This window comes from Nannobrachium achirus (assembly GCF_963921795.1).
Source record: "Nannobrachium achirus genome assembly, chromosome: 7".
In the NCBI taxonomy this organism is placed as follows: domain Eukaryota; kingdom Metazoa; phylum Chordata; class Actinopteri; order Myctophiformes; family Myctophidae; genus Nannobrachium; species Nannobrachium achirus.
The window spans coordinates 62289686-62314901 of record NC_137816.1 but is presented as its reverse complement, the minus strand read 5'-3'; the positions used below and the strand labels follow the sequence as shown (position 1 = coordinate 62314901).

The 25216-nt window shown below is 41.7% G+C and overlaps 2 protein-coding genes across 2 annotated transcripts in view; both read right to left on the bottom strand.

Annotated features, from left to right (window-relative positions):
- Positions 1–2111: 2111 nt before the first annotated feature.
- LOC308288892 (chymotrypsin B-like) lies at positions 2112–11079 on the bottom strand (the record flags this gene model as incomplete). Its single annotated transcript, XM_080730366.1, has 7 exons — positions 11022–11079; positions 9524–9627; positions 8297–8376; positions 6577–6655; positions 5881–6073; positions 4907–5040; positions 2112–2273 (listed from the first exon to the last, which is right to left on the bottom strand). Exons 1-7 carry the CDS (start codon positions 11071–11073, stop codon positions 2112–2114), a joined length of 804 nt encoding a protein of 267 aa, XP_080586492.1. The 5' UTR covers positions 11074–11079.
- A 7841-nt stretch (positions 11080–18920) lies between these two features.
- galnt2 (UDP-N-acetyl-alpha-D-galactosamine:polypeptide N-acetylgalactosaminyltransferase 2) overlaps positions 18921–25216 on the bottom strand; it is a 69332-nt gene continuing 63036 nt past the window's right edge. Inside the window, exons 14-16 of the mRNA XM_080730507.1 lie at positions 24794–24920; positions 23466–23585; positions 18921–21878 (exon numbers count right to left, since the gene is read on the bottom strand). Of these exons, the coding sequence (XP_080586633.1) occupies positions 21723–21878; positions 23466–23585; positions 24794–24920 (403 nt within the window). The 3' untranslated portion in view covers positions 18921–21722. The remainder of the gene's footprint in view (positions 21879–23465; positions 23586–24793; positions 24921–25216) is intronic.

Below are 25216 nucleotides of genomic sequence, written 5' to 3'. Positions count from 1 at the left end.
CACAAAGAGACGACTGCTGTCCAGGGCCAAGTAGATTCTGAAAACGGCACTTTTTGTACTCCATTTTAATTTGAAAATAACAGATCTACAAGCTCACAATGCGTTGTGATGCAACACATTGTGAGCTTGTAGATCTGCTATTTTCTTATACATTTGAAAACTTGAAATGGGAATTCTGCACAATGAGTAGGCCTACTTTTACTTTTGATACTTTAAGTACATTTTAATGCCAATGCTTTTGTACTTTTACTGAAGTATATTTTGAATTCTGTGATTTTACTTGCAACAGAGTATTTTTATATAGCACTTTTATGGTGAGTTGTTACAGGTATATTTTCATTAATTACAGTAATATAGTAGCCTACCATACATTGCATCTGTCCTGTCAAAATAAACAGATAAACCCCTGCTCTAGCCTATGATAGCTGTTTTATGGGATTAGTTGAACGAATTGAATTGGAATGGAATTCATTTTGCAAAGTGGCCTTTAATAGCTCGCATTCCACGAATTTCAATCTGAAAGAACCTGGAAAATATGTTAGGACAATTAGAAGTACACTAGTAGAGACATACATCATACACTAATTCTTTTAAATACATTTGTGTCTTTTAAAAATACATTATTTACTGCACTTTTATTTTGAAGGCTGGAGCCTGGCTTATTGCTGCCCGCTCCCAGACCGGAAACGTTCTTCCTGCTCACTTCACGGAGCTGATGCTTCTTCTTCGCCTTCTTCTTCGATGATTTTTTTTTTCTTTTTTTCTTTTAGATGTGTTCTTCTTCGTGTCTGGCATTTCGCGAAGTTGCGTCCGACTCCAACGCACAGGGACGCCGCCTACTGGGCAGGAGGGGAATAACATGTGGCACTGTACAGTAGGCAGCAGTAGTTCAACCATGAGTTCACCATGGAGTTGACTAGTCTAGTACATTGATCAATGACTATTATTATTTTTATGTAATAAAATAAAATAGATTCTGTCTAAAATATAGGCTAGACAGAATCTATCCGGTTGAAATTACGTTAAAAAAACATTCTGCTATTGCTCAGTGAGGTGGTTATCAAACTTTTTTTACACCAAAGACCCCAAAATGTATATTAATTTGGCAGCAGACCCATCATCTGAAAAGGTTTTGTGCACACACACACACACACACACACACACACACACACACACACACACACACACACACACACACACACACACACACACATACACCCCCCACGCACGCACGCACGCACGCACGCACGCACGCACGCGCACACACACACACACACACACACACACACACACACACACACACACACACACACACACACACACACACACACACACACACACACACACACACACACACACACACACACACACACACACCAGGGCTGACAACCCTCCTGGATCCAGCAGGTGTCTCCTGGATTTTTCCTGGATTTGGTATCAAACTCCCAGAATTCACCAGAACACTGGTAATCACATCTATTTTGTTAAAAGACCCCCAGAGACCTCGCTTGTGGGGTGGGATCTCTGCATGCAATCATACAGAGATATTCACTAAATTAATGGTTGGTTACTTTTAAAGCTGGGTCTTACATTGCCTCAGTAGTAAAGCAATGCTAGTAAAGCAAGCCTGATAAAAGTATCAAACACGCAAAATTCAACAGAACACAGGAAAATACATTACACTTGGACATCCTCATAATCCTCATTCCTCAAGCCCCTGGCCACCAGCCTGGCCTAAGCTGCAACATATAAAGACAATGAGCTGACACTTATAGCCCAGATGTAGGCCTATAATGTCTTGAAGTAATGGTTGGTATTTTACTTTACTATAGATTATTGAGATGCTACATTAACTATTTGTTGCTGTTTTGAGGACAAGTCTCTCTCACAACAACTGTGGATGGCGTGACCGCAGTCCTACTTTGGACATTTGGTTATTAACACACAACCACAACAACCTTTAAAGAGGTTGACAGGACATGTTTATTGAAATCCAGCATCTCAACATCTAATAAAGCTCAAGTTCTCAGGATGGCGGGGTGGGTTGGTTGGTGGAAGGAGGAGGTATATATCTCTTCAGTTACAGAGTCTCGGTTGAACTCTCTTCTTCTTCAGTTGCCAGCCATGACCTGGCTCACCCAGCTACTGAACTGGGCCACGCGGGAGTAGACACCAGGAACGTCGGGCTTGCAGCGGCTGCTGCCCCAGGACACAATGCCCACCAGCGTCCAGGCGTTGTCCTTCTGACACACCAGAGGACCACCGGAGTCCCCCTGAGACAAGGGACAAGGACAGGAGGACAGGACACCGTTAAACGACTGAAAAGCACAACCAGCACACCATTAAAGAATCAATCAATCATTTTCTTCACAAGCCTCAATACCATGGAAGGATAAACATGGCTATTAGAGCATAGCAGTGGTCGTGGTTTACTGGTGCCACTAAAACATCTCCCATTCATTTTCCCCATAGACTTTTACAAAGAATATTTATATAAATTATTTTAAGCCTATAGAATCAAGCCATCCAGGATGTCAGTGAATCATGACCATACAACCTTTGATCCTGAGAAGGAAGATTTTTGAATATTAAATTATTTGGGAAATTATAGGGAGCGCTCCGTTGTGTTCGCCTGGACCGCGCGGAGGTGCCGAGAGCTCACTCGTGTATAGGTTATACAGGTAATATAATAGGCCTACATGCGATGTTTCATAACATATAACACAAGAAATAATCACCAGTAAGACTCCCTAATCGGGAGATAAGCGACCGTCAGGTCGCAGCGTGATTTTAGGGCAAAATCTGTAGGAGCAGTGTCCAAAAATGTGTTTGAAATAAATCGGTCTAATGGTGGCGCTATATGGGACAGATCCATGTTGATGACATGGGTGTAGACATACTGTGTAGCGATTTGCGTGATTTTAGGGCAAAATCTGTAGGAGCAGTGTCCAAAAATGTGTTTTAAAAAATCGGCCTGAAGGTGGTGCTATATGGGACAGATCCATGTTGATGACATGAGTGTAGACATACTGTGTACCGATTTGCGTGATTTTAGGGCAAAAATTGTAGGAGCAGTGTCCAAAAATGTGTTTTGCAAGAATCGGCCTCATGGTGGCGCTAGAAGAGGGATGTGAGAATTGATGGGTGGAGGTTGTGGTTTGGCAGGCAAGGAGTGTGTGTGCACAATCTGGCATGGATCGGGGCAACGGTTGCGGAGATATGAGCAGGGGAAAAGTGTGACGTGTGAGTGACAGACTGACTGACTGACGGAGGGACGGACTGACAGCCGGTGGAGGTTTGGATAGTATAGGAGTGCAAGTAACTGCGACCTAACGGTCGCAATAATTAAAGACACTTCATAGTGAATTAGTGATTATAATAAATAGCCTATGTCATGATTGCTGTTATAACTAGATCAGATTGTGTTTATAATATAACGCTGGCGCGCCTCCGTCATCTCCACCGAAAACAAGCACTCCGCCCTTGTTCCATTGTTGGAACCGGGATGTTGTTTTGATACACACATTGGCTACAGGCCCTCACCATTACACACCCTCCCATTCTACCACACACACATGCACAGACTAGTGCACAGTGCACACGCATACACACACAGTGGTTCCCAAACTTTTGAGGTCGAGACCCGGAAGAGAGATTAGACAATGCCCGGGACCCAAACTAGTGAAAATGATTTACAAGCTCACAACGTGTCACTTCATGCCATGTTGAGAGCTTGTAAATCAACTATTTTCTCTGTTTGGGGGGGAGAGAAAATGATTGAAAATGTTCTTCTATAATGATGTTCCCAAAATAGGGATTTTGTATGGTTGCATACCAGGGACGTGCAGAGAGGGGCTGAAATTTCTAAAAGGGCCTTTTCTTTTGGTGGAAATATCGAAAATAGCAGACCTGCAAGCTCACAAAGCATCGCGCTGCGACGCGTTGTGAGCTTGGAAGTCGGCTATTTTCGGTGCGTGATACCACATACCACACATGAACTTAGCATTATCAAGTCAATACTGGAGATGTGGCTTAACGGCATAGATTTCTACAAAGAGAAGGCAATTCTTTCAACATTAGATGCTGCATTCAAGTTCAGGAGAGTTTGGACAAGGGAATTCCCTTGAATGCTGCATTCAGGTATGGCATGGAAAGAGGGCATTTGCATTTCTTTCACCATAGCAAAAACGGCATTCATGGTCTGGAGAGGGCACTTTTTACAGACAGATACAAGGGTAGGGGCTCAAGCCCCCTTTGATGTCTATGTGTGCACATGTCTGGTTGCATAGAATAAAAGGCTCATGTAAATTATAACACATGTCACATGTACAGTAGATGGACTTGCATTGAAATCAGATTAATCTGAAAAACAATTCAGAGTTGGGGACAATTATTATGCATAAAATAACTGAGTTTGAGGTTAAATGTGAACACCAGGAGTGGCCATTGCCATCCCCTGATGACCCAAGTGACACCCCTGAAACATTAAGTAAGTAAAATAAACAGTAAGTAAGACGACCTAAGGGCGAGAAGCGCTGAAACAACAGAGCCTTACAAAATATGTCCATATATGGTCATTCCCTGATATGGGCGTAATATTGACGACATCAGGGATCTCCATATATGGGCATAAAAGGGACGGAAATCAATTTGCTAGTGTGACTCACGTCGCGCCAGCCGCCAACCACATGGGTTGGCGTCATGGGACTGACACAATATGTCCATAAATGGGCATTCCCAAATATGGACTTAATATTGATGACATCAGGGATCTCCATAATATGGGTTGCTGTGACGCGACACTTGCACATGAATTCTGTCTTATATGGAGCGTGACATGAGGCGTGACTCACAGACGGACATGACCTGCAGGTTTTCATAACAACTAGACTAGGTGTGGTCTCACCATGCAGGAGGTAGCGCCCTCAGCTCCAGCACAGATCATGACATCAGAGATGTTGTTCCCCCAGAATCTCTTACAATCGATGTTTCCCAGCAGGGGAAGGGAGGTCTGCTGCAGCTTGTTGGGGCCGTCGTAGTCTGGACAGGGTTTCAGAAAAAGGGGCTTATTTAAAGTGCTGAAGGCAATACGGGTAGAGAAAATGGTTACGACTCAAGCAGTGATTCTCAACTACTTTAATTTCAAGAACCTCCAAAGCAGTGATTCTCAACTACTCCAGAACCTCCAATGGCATTTCTATCTCTGAGACCCCAATTTATATTGTAAAATCAATGTTAATTTAAAGGAGTAGTTCACCCACAAAATGCCTTTTCTTTTCCTATTGATTACTCATGCCATAGAGACTTGAGTCCATAATACTTTTTTGGAATTTGTCGCATTCCTAAGACAAAAATGTGATTATAGTAAATTTACCCTGATGGTTTCCCCATCCAGTACCATGCATTTGGGTCCCCATCCGGAATCAATGGGGGTAAATTTACTATGATCACATGTTTTTCTTTGGAATGTGACAAATACAAAAAATATATATTATTGAACTCAAGTCTCTATGGCATGAGTAATCAATAGAAAAAAAGGAATTTTGGGGGTGAACCTTTACACTCTGAGAGTGTACAATGGGTCCATTTGGTTACATTTGTACACTCTCAGAGTTGTTTCTTTGAGAACCAACCCACTGAGCACACGTCTAAAATTGGTCTAACACTGGTCTAGCAATGAACGTTTTTTAGACGTCTAAACCATTAGACTAGACTTTGATTAGACGTCTAACAGACGTCTATACTGTATGTGTTAGACCAATTTTAGATGTGTGCTCGGGGGAATGTTCTGAATCCAAAACATCCAACCAAACAGTTTTCTGAAGAAAAAAAAACTGACATTATTACAGAGATAGAGTAGAGAGATGGGAGGGTCCTTACCATCGTAGCTGGTCTGACCCCAGCCAGAGGTGGCGCAGATCATGCCAGGGTGGAAGGTGTTGTGTAGCTCGTCGTTCAGGGTGGGCAGGCAGACGGGCGACACGGTGCGGCCCAGGCGGGCGGGCGTGGACAGCCTGATCAGCTTGATGTCATAGTTGGTGGTTTTAGGGTTCCAGAAGGGGTGGTTGAAGATCTGGGGGGGGGGGGGGAAGACGGACAGCACAGCAGGGGTCATCAAAAGACAAATGTGTCCGAGGCAAATTCTATCTGCTATTTTTGAATATCCAGCGCAAAAATCTAAAATGACACAGATGCCTTCCCCATTTTCTTTTTTTTTTATCCCATCATTTTGTAACCCATTTTTCCTCCAGTGCCATTTCCAACCAGCTCCTTTCCCCTCCATCAGGCGTCCCGGCTGGCCAGGGGGAAGCAGTATAGAGGCCAGGATTACTGCATGTTTTTTTGTGTGGGTACCTACCCTATAGGAGACACAGGGAGAACATGCAAACTCCACACAGAAAGGCCATTTTGCCAACCCCACCTAGGGTATGGACGCTGATGACGCAGAGGAGAGAACACCCATTCACATCTTGTGCAAAAGAAACCTCTAATATCCCCATATTCTAACCTTTTTGTATATTATCGCCTCTACTTGATCACACGAAAGCATCAAAAGTAGCAGATCTTATTGGTCACCTTGGTAATCCTTATGGTCTGGATGTCTTCGGACTCGGACAGGAGGTCATGCTCTCCAATGATCACACGGTGGTGGGTCCTGAAACCAAACAAGACAATTACATTTACATTCATTCATGTGTGTTAATTAAACGTCTTACCTATTATTATTTACATCATTGTCATTGGTTTATAAGCAGGTATATGGATCCAATCTAGTCAAGTGATTTGTATGATGACCTGGATATTTGACAATTTTAAATATTTTTAAAAGATTCTACTATTTGAATGCATACAAATCTAAATTGGTCTTTTAAGCAGAAGCGTTCCTGAGAGGCAATTTACTGTACAGTGGCAATATTGTAGACTATGTCTAACTTAATACATCACAAGGTTTACAAGAAAAACAAAACTAAGACCATTACTATGTCAAAACAAACCAACATAACTAAAAATGGTCAAAACTCCAAACATTGGCCACATTTTCAAATACCTAAGGAAGATATAAACATTGTGAAAATAGCTGTGTTGCAAAGGTGTTGTGAGCTTGTAGATTATTTTCACAATGTGTATCTTGGAACCGAGTCGAGTTAATGATGAAGAAGAGAAGAGTCAGATACTAAAGCCTCTATCATAGTTCGAGGTGAAGAGGCTATCACATCGCTGTGGTGTAGTGTTCTAGTTATCACCTAGGCTTTATTATACATCTTTAGGTGATGGCTAGAAAACTACACCGCAGTGAGGTGGTGGCTCTTCACCTTGGACTATGATAGAGGCTTAACTGGACACTGCAGTGATTACATATAATGATGAAGAAGAGAAGAGTCAGATACTAACTGGACACTGCAGTGATTACATATAATGACGAAGAAGAGAAGAGTCAGCTACTAACTGGACACTGCAGTGGTTACATATAATGATGAAGAAGAGAAGAGTCAGATACTAACTGGACACTGCAGTGGTTACATATAATGATGGAGAAGAGTCAGATACTAACTGGACACTGCAGTGATTACATATAATGATGAAGAAGAGTCAGATACTAACTGGACACTGCAGTGATTACATATAACGATGAAGAGGAGAAGAGTCAGATACTAACTGGACACTGCAGTGATTACATATAATGATGAAGAAGAGAAGAGTCAGATACTAACTGGACACTGCAGTGATTACATATAATGACGAAGAAGAGAGGAGTCAGATACTAACTGGACACTGCAGTGATTACATATAATGATGAAGAAGAGTCAGATACTAACTGGACACTGCAGTGATTACATATAATGATGAAGAAGAGTCAGATACTAACTGGACACTGCAGTGATTACATATAATGATGAAGAGGAGAAGAGTCAGATACTAACTGGACACTGCAGTGATTACATATAATGATGAAGAAGAGAAGAGTCAGATACTAACTGGACACTGCAGTGGTTACATATAATGATGAAGAAGAGAAGAGTCAGATACTAACTGGCACTGCAGTGGTTACATATAATGATGGAGAAGAGTCAGATACTAACTGGACACTGCAGTGATTACATATAATGATGAAGAAGAGTCAGATACTAACTGGACACTGCAGTGATTACATATAACGATGAAGAGGAGAAGAGTCAGATACTAACTGGACACTGCAGTGATTACATATAATGATGAAGAAGAGAAGAGTCAGATACTAACTGGACACTGCAGTGATTACATATAATGATGAAGAAGAGAAGAGTCAGATACTAACTGGACACTGCAGTGGGCGGCGGTGACCACCCAGTTCTCGTTGACCAGGGAACCTCCGCAGAAGTGGAAGCCGTTGGAGTGCTGAGGAATAACATGGAGATGGTGAATTCATTATACATGTCCTTGGGCAAGACTCTGAACCCCTAGTTGCTCCCGGTGAGCAGGTTGGTGCCTTGCATGGTTTCCTCCGCCATCGGTGTATGAATGTGTGTGTGAATGGGTGAATGTAATGCACAATCTCTGTAAAGCGCCTTGGATAAAGGCGCCATATAAATGCACCATTTACCATTTATGTTAAAAACCCATTTAGACCTTAAGGGACGGGGCCCTCAATGCCCTCATTACTACTTCAGTCAGTCACCCAGTATCGCCAAAATAAAAGTCTGGGCTAGTCACCCAGTAACTACAGGGTTCTGATCGGGAAGCACCCAAATATAGGACAAAACATGGGAAGGTTCTCATTCTGCTCTGACACATGACCAACATGTGGAATGTCCTGATACCATCTATTAAAGGATGTATAAAGCTGGTTGCACACTGCTGCGTTTTTCGTTGCGAAATGCGTTTTTCAGGGCAAGGAGAGAGAAATAGATAGAGAGAGCAAGGGACAGAGTGGTGCGCGAAACGGGCGGCAGTGTGCAAACGTGATTGACATGATTTTTTTATTTGCGTGATCCGAAATTCACTCCGATATTCGGCCCGAAAAACGCAGCAGTGTGCAACCACCTTAACACTGGTTTCCTTCAAAATTGTCCTGGAAAAAGTCCCTGTCCCTGGAACAAAATATTTTGAGATGGGGGTCCGCAGTCAAATACATATTATAATTCTAGGGTCCTTGACATTAAGAACTTTGAGCACCACTGATAAAGAAACTGCGTTTTTCAGAAAACCATTGGGATTTAGAAGATTTTTTTTAGGTGCAGTATGTTTCAGGTCTTAACAGGTTAATGTGTGACTGCACCACATGCTGTTTTACATTTATCCTCGTTGTCGGGTGGAAACCTTGTAGCTCCAAAAACCATTTAAACAAGTGAAAACAGCCGATCTACAAGCACACAACTTGTAGATCTGCTGTTTTCACTAGTCTTGTGCGACAGTCTTTTTATGAAAAAACATATACATTTGAAACTTGGAGATACTTGGTTTCTGCCTGACAGTGACGTTATGCAGTATTAAATCAATCAATCAATCAATCAATCAATCAATCAATCTAAAGCCTGTCACTCACCTGCAGGGACACCTGCCAGGGCCAGCTGTGTGGCACGGCCTCCTCACCGTTGACGATACGGCCGAGGCCGGTCACCTTGGGGGGCACGGCGGGGGTCCCACAGCCTGCCAACCAGGGGTTAAACCGTTAGTCATACTCCTGGCTGTCACATATCCTCCTCGCTAGGCCTGTCACAATCATTACATAATCGTCTGATCGCAATTATTTGAGATAATCGCAATTCTTTTGCATAATAGTCCTAATCGTTTGAAAGATTTGAAAAATAGCAGAAATAGCAGAACTACAAGCTTACAACGGGTCACGAAGCTTGTAGATCTGCTATTTCAGTATGTATAACATTATTAAATATGTCAGTAATCTGCCCTGTGCAGTTTGTGAAAATGTACTTGAGTAAAATACAAAAGTGTTGCCATCAAAATGTATAAAGTACCAAAAGTAAAAGTAGGCTACTAGTTATGCACAAAGTACCATTTCAGGTTTTCAACCGTATCAAAAATGTGAAAATAGCAATGCGAGCTTTGTGAGCTTGGAGATCGGTTATTTTCAAATGGCTGAAATATAGGGTTGAAATGGTTAATGTATGTTTTGTAATAAGAATCTAAATCTACAAATTAACTCGTAACTAAAGTTTTCAGATACATGTAGTGGAGCAAAAGTAGGCCTACAATATTTGGATCCGAGTTGTAATGGAATAGAAGTAAATTGGAAATACTCCAGTAAAGTAAAAAATAAATAAATACCTCAAAATTGTACTTCGGGATATTCCACTTTCAAAAAAACTTTTTGTCATTGTATGGTCTAATCAGGCTTGTATGAACACCCTGAACAGTTTTTAATTTTCTTCATTCAGTATTTAGATATTTGATGTAAATGTTACGAGGCCCTCCAGGCCCAGGGCCTCTCCCCACACACACTCATTGTAACTTCAAACTCCATTTTAACCATGAAAGATTCATTAAAAACACACATTATTTTTTTCTGGTGACTCATACTACCCTACTAATACGTGAGCAGGCCGTGTTTTTTCCATAAAGCTTTTCATGTACTTTTAATAATTCTTTGGGAAAATGGAAAATATGTAATACAATAACATTTTATAAAAAATAAATCAAAAAACGTTATAGAAAAAACACGGCCTGCTCACATATTAGGAGGGTAGTATGAGTCACCAGAAAAAAATAATGGGTGTTTTTAATGAATCTATCATGGTTAAAATGGAGTTTGAAGTTACAATGAGTGTGTGTGGGGAGAGGCCCTGGGCCTGGAGGGCCTGGTAACATTTACGTCAAATATCTAAATACTGAATGAAGAAAATCAAAAACTGTTCAGGGTGTTCATACAAGCCTGATTAGACCATACAATGACAAAAAGTTTTTTGAAAGTGGAATATCCCTTTAAGTTACAGTACTCGAGAGGATGTACTTAGTTACTTTACACCACTGAACAAACCTCCATATTTGAAATATCTCTGAATGTAGTGACCGAGGGCTTCCATTACCGTAAGCGGTGCTGACAAAAGCCAGGCAGGAGACGATCCAGAGGAAAGCCATCGTGACGATGAGACACTCAAATCTGAACTCCATATTTATCACCCAAAAGCCTCTCTGTGTCCACCAATCACAGAGCAGGGTGGGTCCACCTCAGCTTAACCTTGAGGTTGGCATTGAGGTCGGCTGATTGGCTGGTGATGCAGGCCAGAGGCGTCAAATGGGTATGGCAAGGTGCCATAAAATGTACTTCTTAAAACAAATTCATCATTCCTGTTGCTAAGGTATGGCAACATGACTGTCATGTTGCCATACCTTAGCTTTTGTTAAACTGACGCCACTGAATTGCAGGCATTTCCATTTTTCCGCATCAGGTGTTTATCAGACTAAAACAATCTGCCAGTTCTCAGGCCTGCACTTGGATCAGCTTGGATGAAGATAGCGTGCTGTACAGTACACTACAGTAAGTACAGTAAGGAGATATGCTGTGAGAGCCCAAACATGCTTACTCAGTTATTGACATCTAACATCATAGCCTACATACAATCCCTTTTATGCCCATACATGGAGATCCCTGTTCTGTAGAACCAGCCACACAGATATGGGCTGTCTTGGCCATAATTTAGTCTGTTAGTGTGGTATGTGGCCGATGTTTCTGACATCACAGTGATGTCAGAGCAGGAAACCCATAGACTGTAATAAAAGTGTACACGTCCAGACGGAGTCAGCATGTGCCGTTTCACATACTAAACTGCGACCTTCGGTCGTAATAAGGACTGTAGGCATGCATCCTTTGTATCTACTGTACCTACTTTAGGCTAAGTATGTTTCCTATGTGACCTTAAGCATGAAACAGAGGTCACAGGGAGAAAATTCATACACCTTATTAATGATCAATAACTCATACATTATTTCACCATTCATTTATCATGAATTCATCATTAATTCCTTCCTTGTTCATTTATGAGGAAGTCACTAGATGACTATAACCAAAGCTAATATATCACTAGTTAAGGGCCATACATGGTGGGTTTGTAGATCTGCTTTTTCGAGCGGTGGTAAACCGCTCCATAGAGTGGCTGTGCGTGTGTCTGTAGCCTTTTTCCTCAGCGTTTTGCCATAGTAAAACGTGTGTGTGTTGCATAGCCTGTACATCCTAGACTTAAATCCTAGTCTGAAGACGTTATGCAAGCACGACCACCGCTCACTTCACATTGGGTGTGATTTTTATCTTTCCGGTGGCTTCTATGCCCAGGATGAGTGCTCATAGGCGGGTATGGTACTACCATTGGTAGTGGGGAGAGTCGCTCTCTGGTGATGCCCACCTAAAGCTAGTCCAAGTAGTGAGGGAAAATTAGCAGAGTGTTGGACCAATCTGGGAACTAAATGCTTTCCAATAGCTTTCTTCACAAATGTGTTCATAAAGGTGTCTACTATCACCTCTGAACTTTGTCAAACCCAACTTGACAAACTTTGTGGGAGCCAATCAAAGTCGGGGGTATCCCGAGGGCCTGGGATTAAAGGGGGGAAATAAAAAATGGCCAATATGAGCGTATGAGGTGTGTAATTAGGGTATGTTTGGGCTGCTGAATCCATTCCAACCATTGGTTTTCACCAATATTATCCAATCAGAAGTGAAACTCCAGAAAGATCATTTATCGGCTTCAATTGTTCCAGTTCTTATGTTTCTTCACTTCCGATTTCACCTGTTTATGATCTCTCTCTTGATTGGATGACAATGGTATGCTCACATTTACTGAAGAGCTGGAGAACAAACATAATATAGGACTATTTAGCACTTGTGTTAACAAAAATAATATCACTTTCAAGCCTTTTAATGCCTGTCGGTGCGTGTATACATGTACTCACTCCCTGAAGCAGCAGCACTTTGCGGCATTTCGTTCATATATAAATGCATTTATTTAAGTTAATCATTTGTCCTCATTCAAAGTTGAATTTCTTCCATTTCTATAAAACAGAACAGTTAGAAGTGCAGCGCTGTACAATCCAACAACAAAAAAACTATGAACTGAGGCCGAATACACTGTATATCTGTACAAATTGTACAAACACTCGACACTGACGGGTATATACAAACAATGTACACTTTTACATGTGATATCCCTCATGCCACAACCTCATTTTAATACCGTTTATCGTTTGCTTTTGTTTATGAATTCAGTTTTATTTCTGGCATAAAATGCTGATGGGACTTGGGTACTGCCTACACTCACAAGCTGAAAGAAGCTCCTTGCATGAATCAAACACCTTTCCATTAACAGAGGGACAGGCACATGCATACATAGACATCAAAGGGAGCTTGAGCCCTTGCCCTTTTACTCGTCTATAAAGTCTCCAGACCATGAATGCTATTTTCACTATGGTGAAAGAAATGCAAATGCCCCCCCCCCCCCTTTCCATGCCATACCTGAATGGCAGCATTCAAGATAATTGCCTTGTCCAAACTCTCCTGAACTTGAATGCAGCATCTTATGTTGAAAGAATTATCCTCCATGTGTAGAAATACAGTATTCACTTGATTATGCTACGTTTAGTGTGGTATCAAGCACCGAAAATAGCCGACCTCCAAGCTCACAACACGTCGCAGTGCAACACGTTGTGAGCTTGGAGGTCCTTTCACCAAAGGCCCTTTTAGAAGTTTCAGCCCTGCACGTCCCTGCAGATATTAGTTGTACCCTTACATCACCATCTACAATTTACTTGTAAATTGTAGATGGTGATGTAAAGTGATACGAAGCATTCCACTTGTTATAATCATAGTCTGTGGAAAACTGAGATGAAGCAATGCACGACTTTTCCCATCACTCATCAAATTCAATTCAATTCATCCCGGGTTCACTTTATTTGCTATAAAGATGTCAAGCCACTCAGATGCTTCCTCCCAAGCAGCTGGAATGGGATTGGGAACTTTTGATTTGCACGCTAGATAGTGTTTTCAAAATATGACATTTGGCTTTTTATTCATCCCGTCATCAAACACATCATCACTGCAAGGGTGGAAAACACCATAGGGCTGTCTCTTTATGTGTTTCTGGTAATATTATTGTCTGCTCATTTTCTATGTCTGTGACAAAAATTGAATTTTGACAGAAATGTCCACCACGAGCCAACATGGCCATGACCCCTGGGTCTAACCTTCAGGCTCAGTTCACGTCAGATGGAGGAGAATTGTAGAAGTGTGTGTTGGTGGTACCTCTAATCCAGTGGTTCTCATACTTTTATATTTCAAGGAACACCCCCCCCCCCCATGCCAGGGTTCATTTGTATACTGTCAGAGTTGTCAGAGGAACCCTGAGAGTCCATGGACCCCAATTTTTGGGGAACCACTGCACCTTATTTTATTTTCTCCCACAATTTTTGCAACCCATTTTTTCTCCCAGTGTCAATTATCAATGTAATCCTGCGGGCCTTACACTCCCTCTTCCAACCTGGGGAGAGCACGGACTTACCTCATGCTCAATGCATGAGGTGTCCAAGCAGCTTCTTATCACCTGACAGGGGGGAGATTCCCCGGTTGGACGTAGCGTGTGGAAGGAACACGTTATTCCAACCAGTTCCGTTCCCCTCCATCAGGTGCCCCGATAATGCCAGGGGGATGCATTATAGAGACTAGGATTACTGCATGTTTTTGTGAGGGTATCTACCCAGAGGGAACATGGGGAGAACATGCAAACTCCACACAGAAAGGCCCTTTTGGCAACCCCACCTAGGGTATGGGCACTGATCGCTACTCTTAATCATTAGAGGTACCACCACACACTTCTTCAAGTGTCTGCCCACTTCCACAAGTCTTCTCCCATTTCTGCTCAACCTTCTGTAGCCAGGCGTACTCATCTGCGAAGAGAAAAGCCTGGGTACGATATGAGGCAGAGAGTGTTCTAGGAGGTGGGCTTCGGCCGTGTGAATTTTCACAGAAGTTGTATTTTTTTCACAGTGTGGTGTTAGTACTGCAAATGTGTTCCCCGCTGGGGAAAAGAAATCTGTTCTACGTCTCCCGCTCCGTCGGTTGTGTTTGCAATAAATATTATCCAAACAAAACATGGATTCGCACAAAGTTACACCTATTAAGATCGAGTTAAGAGCTACAATCTATTTGTGTTTGTTTCGCTGGGGGATGTAAACAGACCCGCACCGCGTGACGTAACTTCCCTTAAACGCAGCACTTCCGCCACAACTTCCGGAACAACGAACAGCCAGGTCGTGCCCAGGGTGATTTCTGCTAGTCTCCTCCCTCTTCTACCAGTCTCCTCCCATTTCTACCAGTCTCCTCCCACTTCTACTAGTCTCCTCCCATTTCTACCAGTCTCCTCCCACTTCTACTAGTCTCCTCCCATTTCTACCAGTCTCCTCCCACTTCTACTAGTCTCCTCCCATTTCTACCAGTCTCCTCCCACGTCTACTAGTCTCCTCCCATGTTCGTCTTCCTCCTGGTGACGACAGGAAGGAAATTTGGCACGTTGTGCTGCTGAAGACATGTAAACATTTTTATCATCCAAATAATTAAAACAGAATGCATCTTTAATTGTCACCGTTTTCTCTCCTGAATTCATATAAAATAAAAACAGCAAACGTTTCATCCTCACATAGGTAAGACTTAATTTAAAAAAAAAGAAAGGCTTCCAAACAATGTTTTTGAACCACTGACGAAGACACCAATAATGCTATGATTAATACATTATTATGTTCTCTAGGAACTGCCTTTCCTCTCTTCCTCCACAGGGGGCGATAACTAAACCAGGCCAAATTAATACAATGTTTTAGCACAAGTTTTTAAACAACAAATGGCTTATTTCAAACAATGGCCTGGTTGGTAAATAAACTGAAAATAGCAATTTAGGCATTTGGTTGATATTAATGTGTCCTGTCTAATCAATGCTGTGGCTGTAGTTGGAAAAAAAAAGAAAAGAAAACTCATGATGTCTTAATCTGAGGCTTTGTTCAGTCCGCAGCAAAATGCCATTTGTTTCTCAAATCTGATCTTTAGGCCTGTCCGTCCACACTGTTATACCGTATATACAAAGTGATCAGACCAGATTAGTGTATTCAGTTGCTGTCGTTAACATTTAACGATGTAGGCGTGGCAAATGCTTAAACCTACTGTATACTCCAGTGGTGTGTTCTAGAGCTTTTTCAGATGGCATCTATAATTATTTCCTAATGTTCCTCAGAATAGAGATGCTAGGCTTCATATCAAGTGGTTAATGTAAAAATATCCTATCACAAAGATTTGGCAGACCCCCCCCCCCCCCCTGCAAGTCTATCTATTGTACAGCTGTTTATCGTTCCCTAAAAATAGGTGAGCTCGCAAGTCGTATGATTGAGTATAAACCAGGCTTCAGTGTCCCAAGTGTCCTGTGACTGAGACACGGCTTTAGAAATGATTGGAATCAAATTTTAGCCACATAGGAATGTGGTTCACCAAAAACTGTTTCCATGTGATTTCCTCTGCAGTAGATAAACCAAAACCAATGTGATTCTAGGGCTGTCACAATTATTACATAATCGTCTAATCGCAATTATTTTACATAATCGCGATTATTTTTCATAATCCTCATAATCGTGAATGTTGAAAATGTTTCATATATATATGGAACTATATATGGAAATAGCAGATCTACAAGAAATAGCAGATCTACAAGCTCACAACGCGTCGCAATGCGACGCGTTGTGAGCTTGTAGATCGGCTATTTCCACTATCAATGTTATTTTTTAAGTAGAAAGTTGTCAAATGAGTCCATCATTTCTTTGTATATTTAGGTTATGTGTCATATCTGCCATGTGCAACATCAAAGCCTAAAAGCCAAACAGAAATGTAATTATCAACAACAAAAACACAATTAAATCGTTAATCGCAATTATTTGAGTGACAATTAATCGTCATGTAAAATGTCATATCGTGACAGCCCTATGTGATTCCAATCTGGATATTAAGCCAAAAAAGGGGTTAGTTCTGCCATTGTGAACATAGCCTTATATTTCACTTTCAAACATGTTTGGGTCATTTGTGAGCAGCCAGCCCAGAGAGTCGCTCAATTCAGAAATTTGATGTTTAATAATAATTTTATCAGACACACTCCCTTCCTATATAAATCCATTGTAACTTCAGACTCCAAACAACCATGTTTTTCCCCCCCCATTACTTTTCTTTATATAATTTCTTTCTAAAATGAAAAAAAGGGGGAAGGGAATGTGTCTGATAAAATGAATATCAAATATCTAAATACGGAATCAAGCAACTTAAAAACGATGAAAATGACCACAAACATGTTTTGATAGTGATCCTTTAAATGTCTCCCGCTGCTGCGCTCAAAATGTGTCCAAAACTCTTCCAGTTTCCCTTAAATAAAAAACAACAACATGGAAATTCAAGGAATAAGGCAGCAGGGAAGTGAAGGAGAGTTAAAAACACACTGCGGCAGCAATTAGTCAAAAAAAGAAGAGTGAATCAAGTACAGAGTTTTTACGTGGTTAAAAAGCACCAACGCAGATCAAAAGGAACACGGGCGTCCTTTGTATGAGTGCTGATAAGATGCCAGTACTGCCATGGTCTCTGTGTGCAACAACACATACTGTGTGATAAAGAGATGTCAGTATACTGCCATCACATGGTCTCTGTGTGCAACAACAACATACTACAGTATGCTACATTACATACAATCCAATGAAAATCTTAAAGAAAAACAAAACAAATGATCTTCTGTCTACATCATGTAATTGTACTGTATTTGGCAATGTGTATGTGCATGTATATACTGTATGTACGTACGTAGGTACAGTATTGCATGTAAGTGCATGACAGTACAGTATATGCCAAGGTTATTATAGTTACATTGAATTAAAATGATAATAACTAACTGGAACAGCAGTGTTTGGTTTTAGGCAATAGTTCATATATCAGACTAGTAAGTGTGCGTGGGTATAAAATATGTCATCCTTAGCTATGCCAGTTTTAGCTGAAAAGTATTTTAAACTTTTATTTATTTTGTATTTATATATTTTTAATGGCAATACTTTATGGTTTTGAATCTTGGACTTGACAAATTTAACACGTTTAAAACAAAGCCTTTAAAAGTGTTAATTTTAACCAGCAAACCCACATTAAAAGCAAACTAAAACTCTAAAGAAAAAAATCTAAAACTATGATAACCTTGGTATGTGTCATGCATATGAGTGCATGTGTGTGTGTGTGTGTGTGTGTGTGTGTGTGTGTGTGTGTGTGTGTGTGTGTGTGTGTGTAGGTATGTACTGTATGTATGTATGTATGTATGCAGTAATACCAATTAATGTAACTCTTCCGAAGCTAAATGAACTCCTGAATTTACACGCACAGACCTTTACTGGCAGTGAAACCATGATAACTGCAATATCAAGAAATAAACGAGTAATGCCAATAAAACCAGGATGATAGGTCAGTTCATCAGGACATGAATTAATACCAGGTATAAAGTCTAAAACAGTGGTTCTCAAACCTTTTCTCCTTTAAAGGACCCCCATAACTCAGGAGTGTGTACACGTGGAACCAAATTTGTACACCCTCAAGAGTTGCTGACCTGTAAGGGAACTTTTCGCAACACTAAATAGTATAACACAGTTGTTCTCAAAGTGGTTTTCAGGGACTCTGGTTTCCTTTAGGGGGGTCTAAATTGGACCCTAACGGGTCCATTTGGTTCCATTTGTACACTGTCAGAGTTAAGGGGTGACCTTGAAATGTAAATGTTTGAGAAACCCTGGTATAATATATACCGTGATAGGTCTGTCCATTTGAGAGGACCCTCAGGGAACCCTGGACCACAATTTGAGAAACCGCTGTTCTAAAAAGGAGTAGTCAAGGACAAACATACCAATAACTGGCACAATGCTATTAGAGGATATACCCATTACTGTATATATTATATTCATATCTTTTTAATCAAAACACTTTTGAGATCAGGGCAATATTTCACAGCAGTTGTTCAACCTTTTGAACAGGCTGGTCTGTTAAACAAAAAGAGAAGACCCTAGTCTAGACCACTGGTTCTCAATGTGGGCTCTGGGGGACCCCCAGGGGTTCTTGAGGGAGTCCCCAGCAAAATGCAGCTCTCCTGGCACAAACTCTTTTCAAATGTGAGTAGCCTACAGTGGACCACAACAGATCACAGCTCCCTAGAGCTGTTTGGTGTTATCGTTCTTTTAGCATAACCTTTGACAAACATGTTATTAAAGTATTCAAATCAATCAATCAATCAATGGGGGTCAAATGCATATCAAATTTGAGGGTCCTGGACATGTGAGAACCACTGATCTAGACTTTCAACTGGACAGTGTTTTATAAGGTTTCATTTACAAAGGAAGCTTTGGTCTTTTTGAAACATTTCACTCTTCCCTTCTGGGTAAAAAAGAAACAATGTTTTACCATTTCAGTTCGAGTTCTCCAGAGTCAGAGGAGGACTTAACATTATTCATTCGTTTTCCGGATCATTCTTTCCCGGAGCGTTTCGGTGCCATATGATCCGACCACATGAACCCTGTAGCGTCCCTAATCTGGGAGCCAACATTTGGCGTGGAGATATCCTCAGCTAATATTTAGCGTAGAGCGAAAACAGGGAGGGGTTCTAGTGTAGACCCATGGGGGACTCCGGGTTAATACTCTTTCTCTGGCCTTTTTTGTCCAGGCCCAAGTTCTTGGGTAAAAACATTGATTGGCACAGGCGCAGCCATAACTTAAATTACATTATTTTAACTCTACTCATAGAATGGACTTCCTGGAACATCTTGGGACCAAAGGATTGGAACGTTTCTCTGGCGAGCGGTTTTACCCTCACGGGTCACCACTGCATGCGGTGACGTTAACAGCTGTTTCTATCGGGGGGCCGAAACCTGGCCAATGGTGGCTGCTAAGGGCTTTTCACACGGGAAGCGACTGCAATTCATTTGAATTTTTTCCATTTCATTTTTGAGAGGCGAGCATTTCGGTGGGGGTGGGCAGTCTCGCATTTGTTCTCGTCCCGTGCACTCGGCGCACCTGTGTCAAAGAGTTGAACACAGGTTTCTTCGATGCCTCTTAAATGAGATGTTCAGCTTAATGTACAACATTGTGTTCTCACTCTAAAACCACTAAACCGACACTCAGTATAAGGGTATACAGGATATCTGCACCTTTCTAAAGTGACAAGCTTAAGGAATTCTAAGATATTTTTAATACCTCTAAAAATACTGTAATATGACCATTACAAATGTAATCAACAAACAATACTATAAGATGTGGTCAAACATTGGCCAAATTGTCAAATATGACAGAGGAAATCCTTTTTGAAAATAGTCATAAACAAGCTTGTAGCTATTTTCACAATATTTATCAAACTAAATGTAATGCCTCAACTCCTAAAATTCCAAGTGCTTGTCAGGGTGGGGTATCCGCAGTTCAAATATGATTATTTTTGGGGGGTTCCCAGTTCAACTATGATTATGTTACGGCCTGAAATGTTTGCAAACGCCTGGTTTAAACGCATCTATTCCAGCGAGGAGCACCGCGTGAAAAGCCCTGAACAGCCTGAACCGCGACACAAAGCACACCCTGTCGGCATCAACAACAACAAAAAAACGAAACAAATAAAAACATCTCAGGTTTTGCTTCAGTCGAAACTTTGAATTAAAAAAGAAAACAGAAATTAAAGACATGATCGATAAACAAACGGGTGGAGAAAGACGTAGCATCCAGTGCTACGACACCGACCGTCACAACCATGACAAGACAGCTTTTTTAAAGACACTTCTAGTTTCTGGAAGTTGAGACCCCTCCCCCTACCCTCCCCCAACCCACCCAACAACCCAGAGACGCGTAGGAAAACAAAACAAACAACATTCCAGTTGGATTTTGTGCCGTCGTTTCTGGAGTTTTCTCGTCGGTGGCGGAGGAGGAGGAGGGGGGAGGGGTCGAAAGCAACCAACGAGAGGAAGAGCTCTGCGTGGTCGAGTCTTTTCTTCCGCTCTCTCTACGAACGGACAAAACTTATAGTGACCGTTCCCGTTGTCGGAACAACAACACAGCTTGTCTGTTTTTGTTTTCTTTTATACATTCCCCAACAATGACAATACATGACTAATGCTGCGGACATCCACAGAGGAGGGGGTGAGAGAGAGAGAGAGAGAGAGAGAGAGAGAGAGAGAGAGAGAGAGAGAGAGAGAGAGAGAGAGAGAGAGATAGAGAAAGATAAGAACCGGAAAATTAAAAAGAATTCAAAATTTCATAAAAAGAAAAAAACTGTTCCATTTCACCAGCGAGACAAACACTGAGGTATGTGGGTTGGATGGAACGTCATCTTCAGCAATGTTCATCATCGTCATCGTCATGAGCACCCACCCCCTCTCCCTCCCTCCCTTCCTCCCTTCCCAAATATGGTCACGTTTCCTATTTCCTCCGGTAATGTGTACAAACATCACCCCCCCCCCCCCACCCGGGAGGAAAGGAGGGAGGGAGGGAGGTGGAGCTCATAAGGGGAGGAATTCTGGACAATGATTGGCTACAACTCAGATTGACTGAGGTCCAGTGGCCCCGCCCCCTCCCCCGGGTAAAGATAGAGGAGTTCTTTATCTGTTCGTCCACAAGTCTGTCTGCTCTCCAAGTGTCACTCTGTGTTTGTGTGCATGTGTGCGTGCGTGCGTGGGTGTTTGTGTGGATGTTGTGTTGTGTTGTTGCTGTTCATTAGCGCCCCCTATTGCTGCAGGTTGAGGGTGAACTTCCACTGCTGGTTGAGGTTGGAGGCGCAGACCTCCACGGTTAGGCCACCCATCCTGGCGCTGCGGCTGTCCAGGCACAGGTTGCTGCCCACGTGGCGGAGTTTAGTGTTGGACTCTATCTGCTCCCATTTCTACAAGAGAAAACACAGTTTAGTGTTGGACTCTATCTGCTCCCATTTCTACAAGAGAAAACACAGTTTAGTGTTGGACTCTATCTGCTCCCATTTCTACAAGAGGAAACACAGTTTAGTGTTGGACTCTATCTGCTCCCATTTCTACAAGAGAAAACACAGTTTAGTGTTGGACTCTATCTGCTCCCATTTCTACAGGAGAAAACACAGTTTAGTGTTGGACTCTATCTGCTCCCATTTCTACAAGAGAAAACACAGTTTAGTGTTGGACTCTATCTGCTCCCATTTCTACAAGAGAAAACACAGTTTAGTGTTGGACTCTATCTGCTCCCATTTCTACAAGAGGAAACACAGTTTAGTGTTGGACTCTATCTGCTCCCATTTCTACAAGAGAAAACACAGTTTAGTGTTGGACTCTATCTGCTCCCATTTCTACAGGAGAAAACACAGTTTAGTGTTGGACTCTATCTGCTCCCATTTCTACAGGAGAAAACACAGTTTAGTGTTGGACTCTATCTGCTCCCATTTCTACAGGAGAAAACACAGTTTAGTGTTGGACTCTATCTGCTCCCATTTCTACAGGAGAAAACACAGCTTAGTGTTGGACTCTATCTGCTCCCATTTCTACAGGAGAAAACACAGTTTAGTGTTGGACTCTATCTGCTCCCATTTCTACAAGAGAAAACACAGTTTAGTGTTGGACTCTATCTGCTCCCATTTCTACAGCACACGCACGCACGCTATTCTGAGAACTTTAGCCGAAAATTGCTGATCTAGGTTTGGTGTAGAGGGGAAAAAAGAGCACACTAAGTACAGAGTGAAAGGTCAAGTTAATTAAGTATTGACGGTCAAGTGGTTAAATATCCGGAAACACAAATTTACATGAACCCAAAATACACAGATGATTAAAGTTGTACCATGTAACTTTTTTTATAAAACAAATCTTAAAATTGTCCTAACTGTTAAATCGCTAAAGTTTTAGAACACCCACTCCGTGAATTTCAGCCTGTAAAGCCTTCTCTATATATGTAAACTGCGATCCTTGCCGTGGACCGGATCTCGCGCCAAAATTGCGTCATCACACTACCGGCCAATCACAGCGAGGGTTATACAACTGCCGGCCAATCACAGCGCATCTTGAAGTGGGGTCGCTATGGCAGCCATATTTGTTGTCGCCCGTTTGTACCATCCCTTCTCTAGGTAATTTCGCCTACCAGGCAGGGTGAAGGAGTCCGTATCTCTGGAATTACTGAACGCACAGGAACAAGGGACCCCTCAAAAGATAGATCTCAGCGAGGTGGAGGCAGACGCGGGGGTCTGAAGGTACGAAAAACGGCCGAAAGACGCGGACGCGACCGCGGTTTGCTATAGGGCTAATGACCACTAGTTGGGCATCTTACACAGTATAGCTTTAAGCTGTCAAACGATGAAACAACATGGTATCTATGGGTTGTGGGGGGGGTCCCTGCTTCATCTCTCTCTCTCGGCTAAGGGGTCCTTGGCCTGAAAACGTTGAAGACCCCTGATATAGTTGATTATTGAAAATGGGTGGTCCTCCCCTTTAAGTATTCAATCAATCAAGCTCACCTGTCTGCTGTCGTTCTCTCTGCAGGCTTGCAGCTTGATGAGTGACCCGGCCGTTCTGTCCACCACCGTCAGACACAGGTCCATGTGCTTGACCGACTTGTCCTTAGTCAACGCCCACTCCTGCAACAAACCACACCAGTGTTGGTTTTGACAGCAAATTTAGACTTAATTTTAGTCATAGGCTTTTGAATAAAGTTCTCTTTAGTTTTAGTCATATTTTAGTCATCTCAAATGTTTTATATTCAGACTAGTTTTAGTCAACTAAATATCGTGAGATTTTAGTCGTCAAAATCTACAGTTGATTTAGTCGACTAGAATGGATTTTGGCATTTGTCATAATGCCTGATTTTCACTTGGTTGCATGCTGAAAATAGCCGATCTACAAGCTCACGACGCGTCGCACTGTAGATCTGCTATTTTCAGAGCTCAACACCCGAGCACAACCAAACATAAAATGACTTTACTTACTTTTAGTTCTCTTCTCCACTAGTCCCTCCCAAACATTTTAGTCTAGTGTTTATTTGTTGATGAAATTGTCAATATCATAGCTTAGTTTCTATTTAGTTCTTATTTAGTTTTCGTCAGTGAAAAAAGATTGTCAACGAAAAAAATTTCATCATAGTTTTAGCTGATGAAATCAACACTGCTTCTCCGCCGCCACCCATGTGACTTCAAGCAGCCATTTGACTGGCTGTCCTGTAGAGGTGGGACGTTCGCGAACGAATCGAGTCTTTTGAATGGCTCTTTGAAATGAACGATAGGATTCGGTTCACATTAGGGAGCCGTTCTTTTCTAATGAACAGTTGTGGGAAAAGTACTCGATTTCTTTACTTAAGTAAAACAATATCAATACTGCAAAAGAAGAAGTTTGGAATGTTAATGTATTTGAGTAAAAGTAAAAAAGTATTGGTATCAAAATGTACTTAAAGTACCAATATTAGAACGTACTCATTATGCAGAATGTCCTGTTTCACAGGTTTTCCAATGAGTAAAATGTAGAAAAATAATTTGAAAATAGCAGATCTACAAGCTCACAATCTACAAGCTCAGATCTACAAGCTCAGATCTACAAGCTCACAATGCGCATTGTGAGCTTGTAGATCGTCTTTTTTTTTTTTACCTATATATGTCCGAAATAAATGTATATAGGGTTGAAGTTATTTGTAATTATAATCAGCATCTACAAAGTAAATAGAATGAGCCAGTCTTTTGAACGGCTCTTTCAAAGGAACGGATCCCAGAGATCTGGCTCACTTCAAAGAGCCATAAATCCCATATCTACTGTCCTGTATGTGTGTGTGTGTGTGTGTGTGTGTGTGTGTGTTTACCTGATTCCCTCCAGCATTGTGACACTCATAAACGCCCACCACTCCGTCTGCAAAGTGACCCAGAGTGTCCAGACAGTTTCCCCCCTGTTGGAGAGCTCCGAACGCAATGTCCTGGTGGTCCGGAACTCTGCATACGCACACACACAAGGTGGAAACCTCATAATTATAATGTCCATAACGAGCAAAAGTAGCAGATCTACAAGCTCAAAACGCGTCGCTTTGCACCACATTTCTAGCTTGTAGATCTGCTACTTTTGTGTGACACTGTAGTATGATCAAGTAGGGCATTAGTTAATGGGGTTAAAAAAAAAATACATGTTTCTTCCTGACAGCAACGATATATCGAAATATCGTTGTTGTTTCTGCGTTGTTGTTGATAGTGACAAAAAAGGTTGCGGGAACAAATGGTTTACACTCTTACCA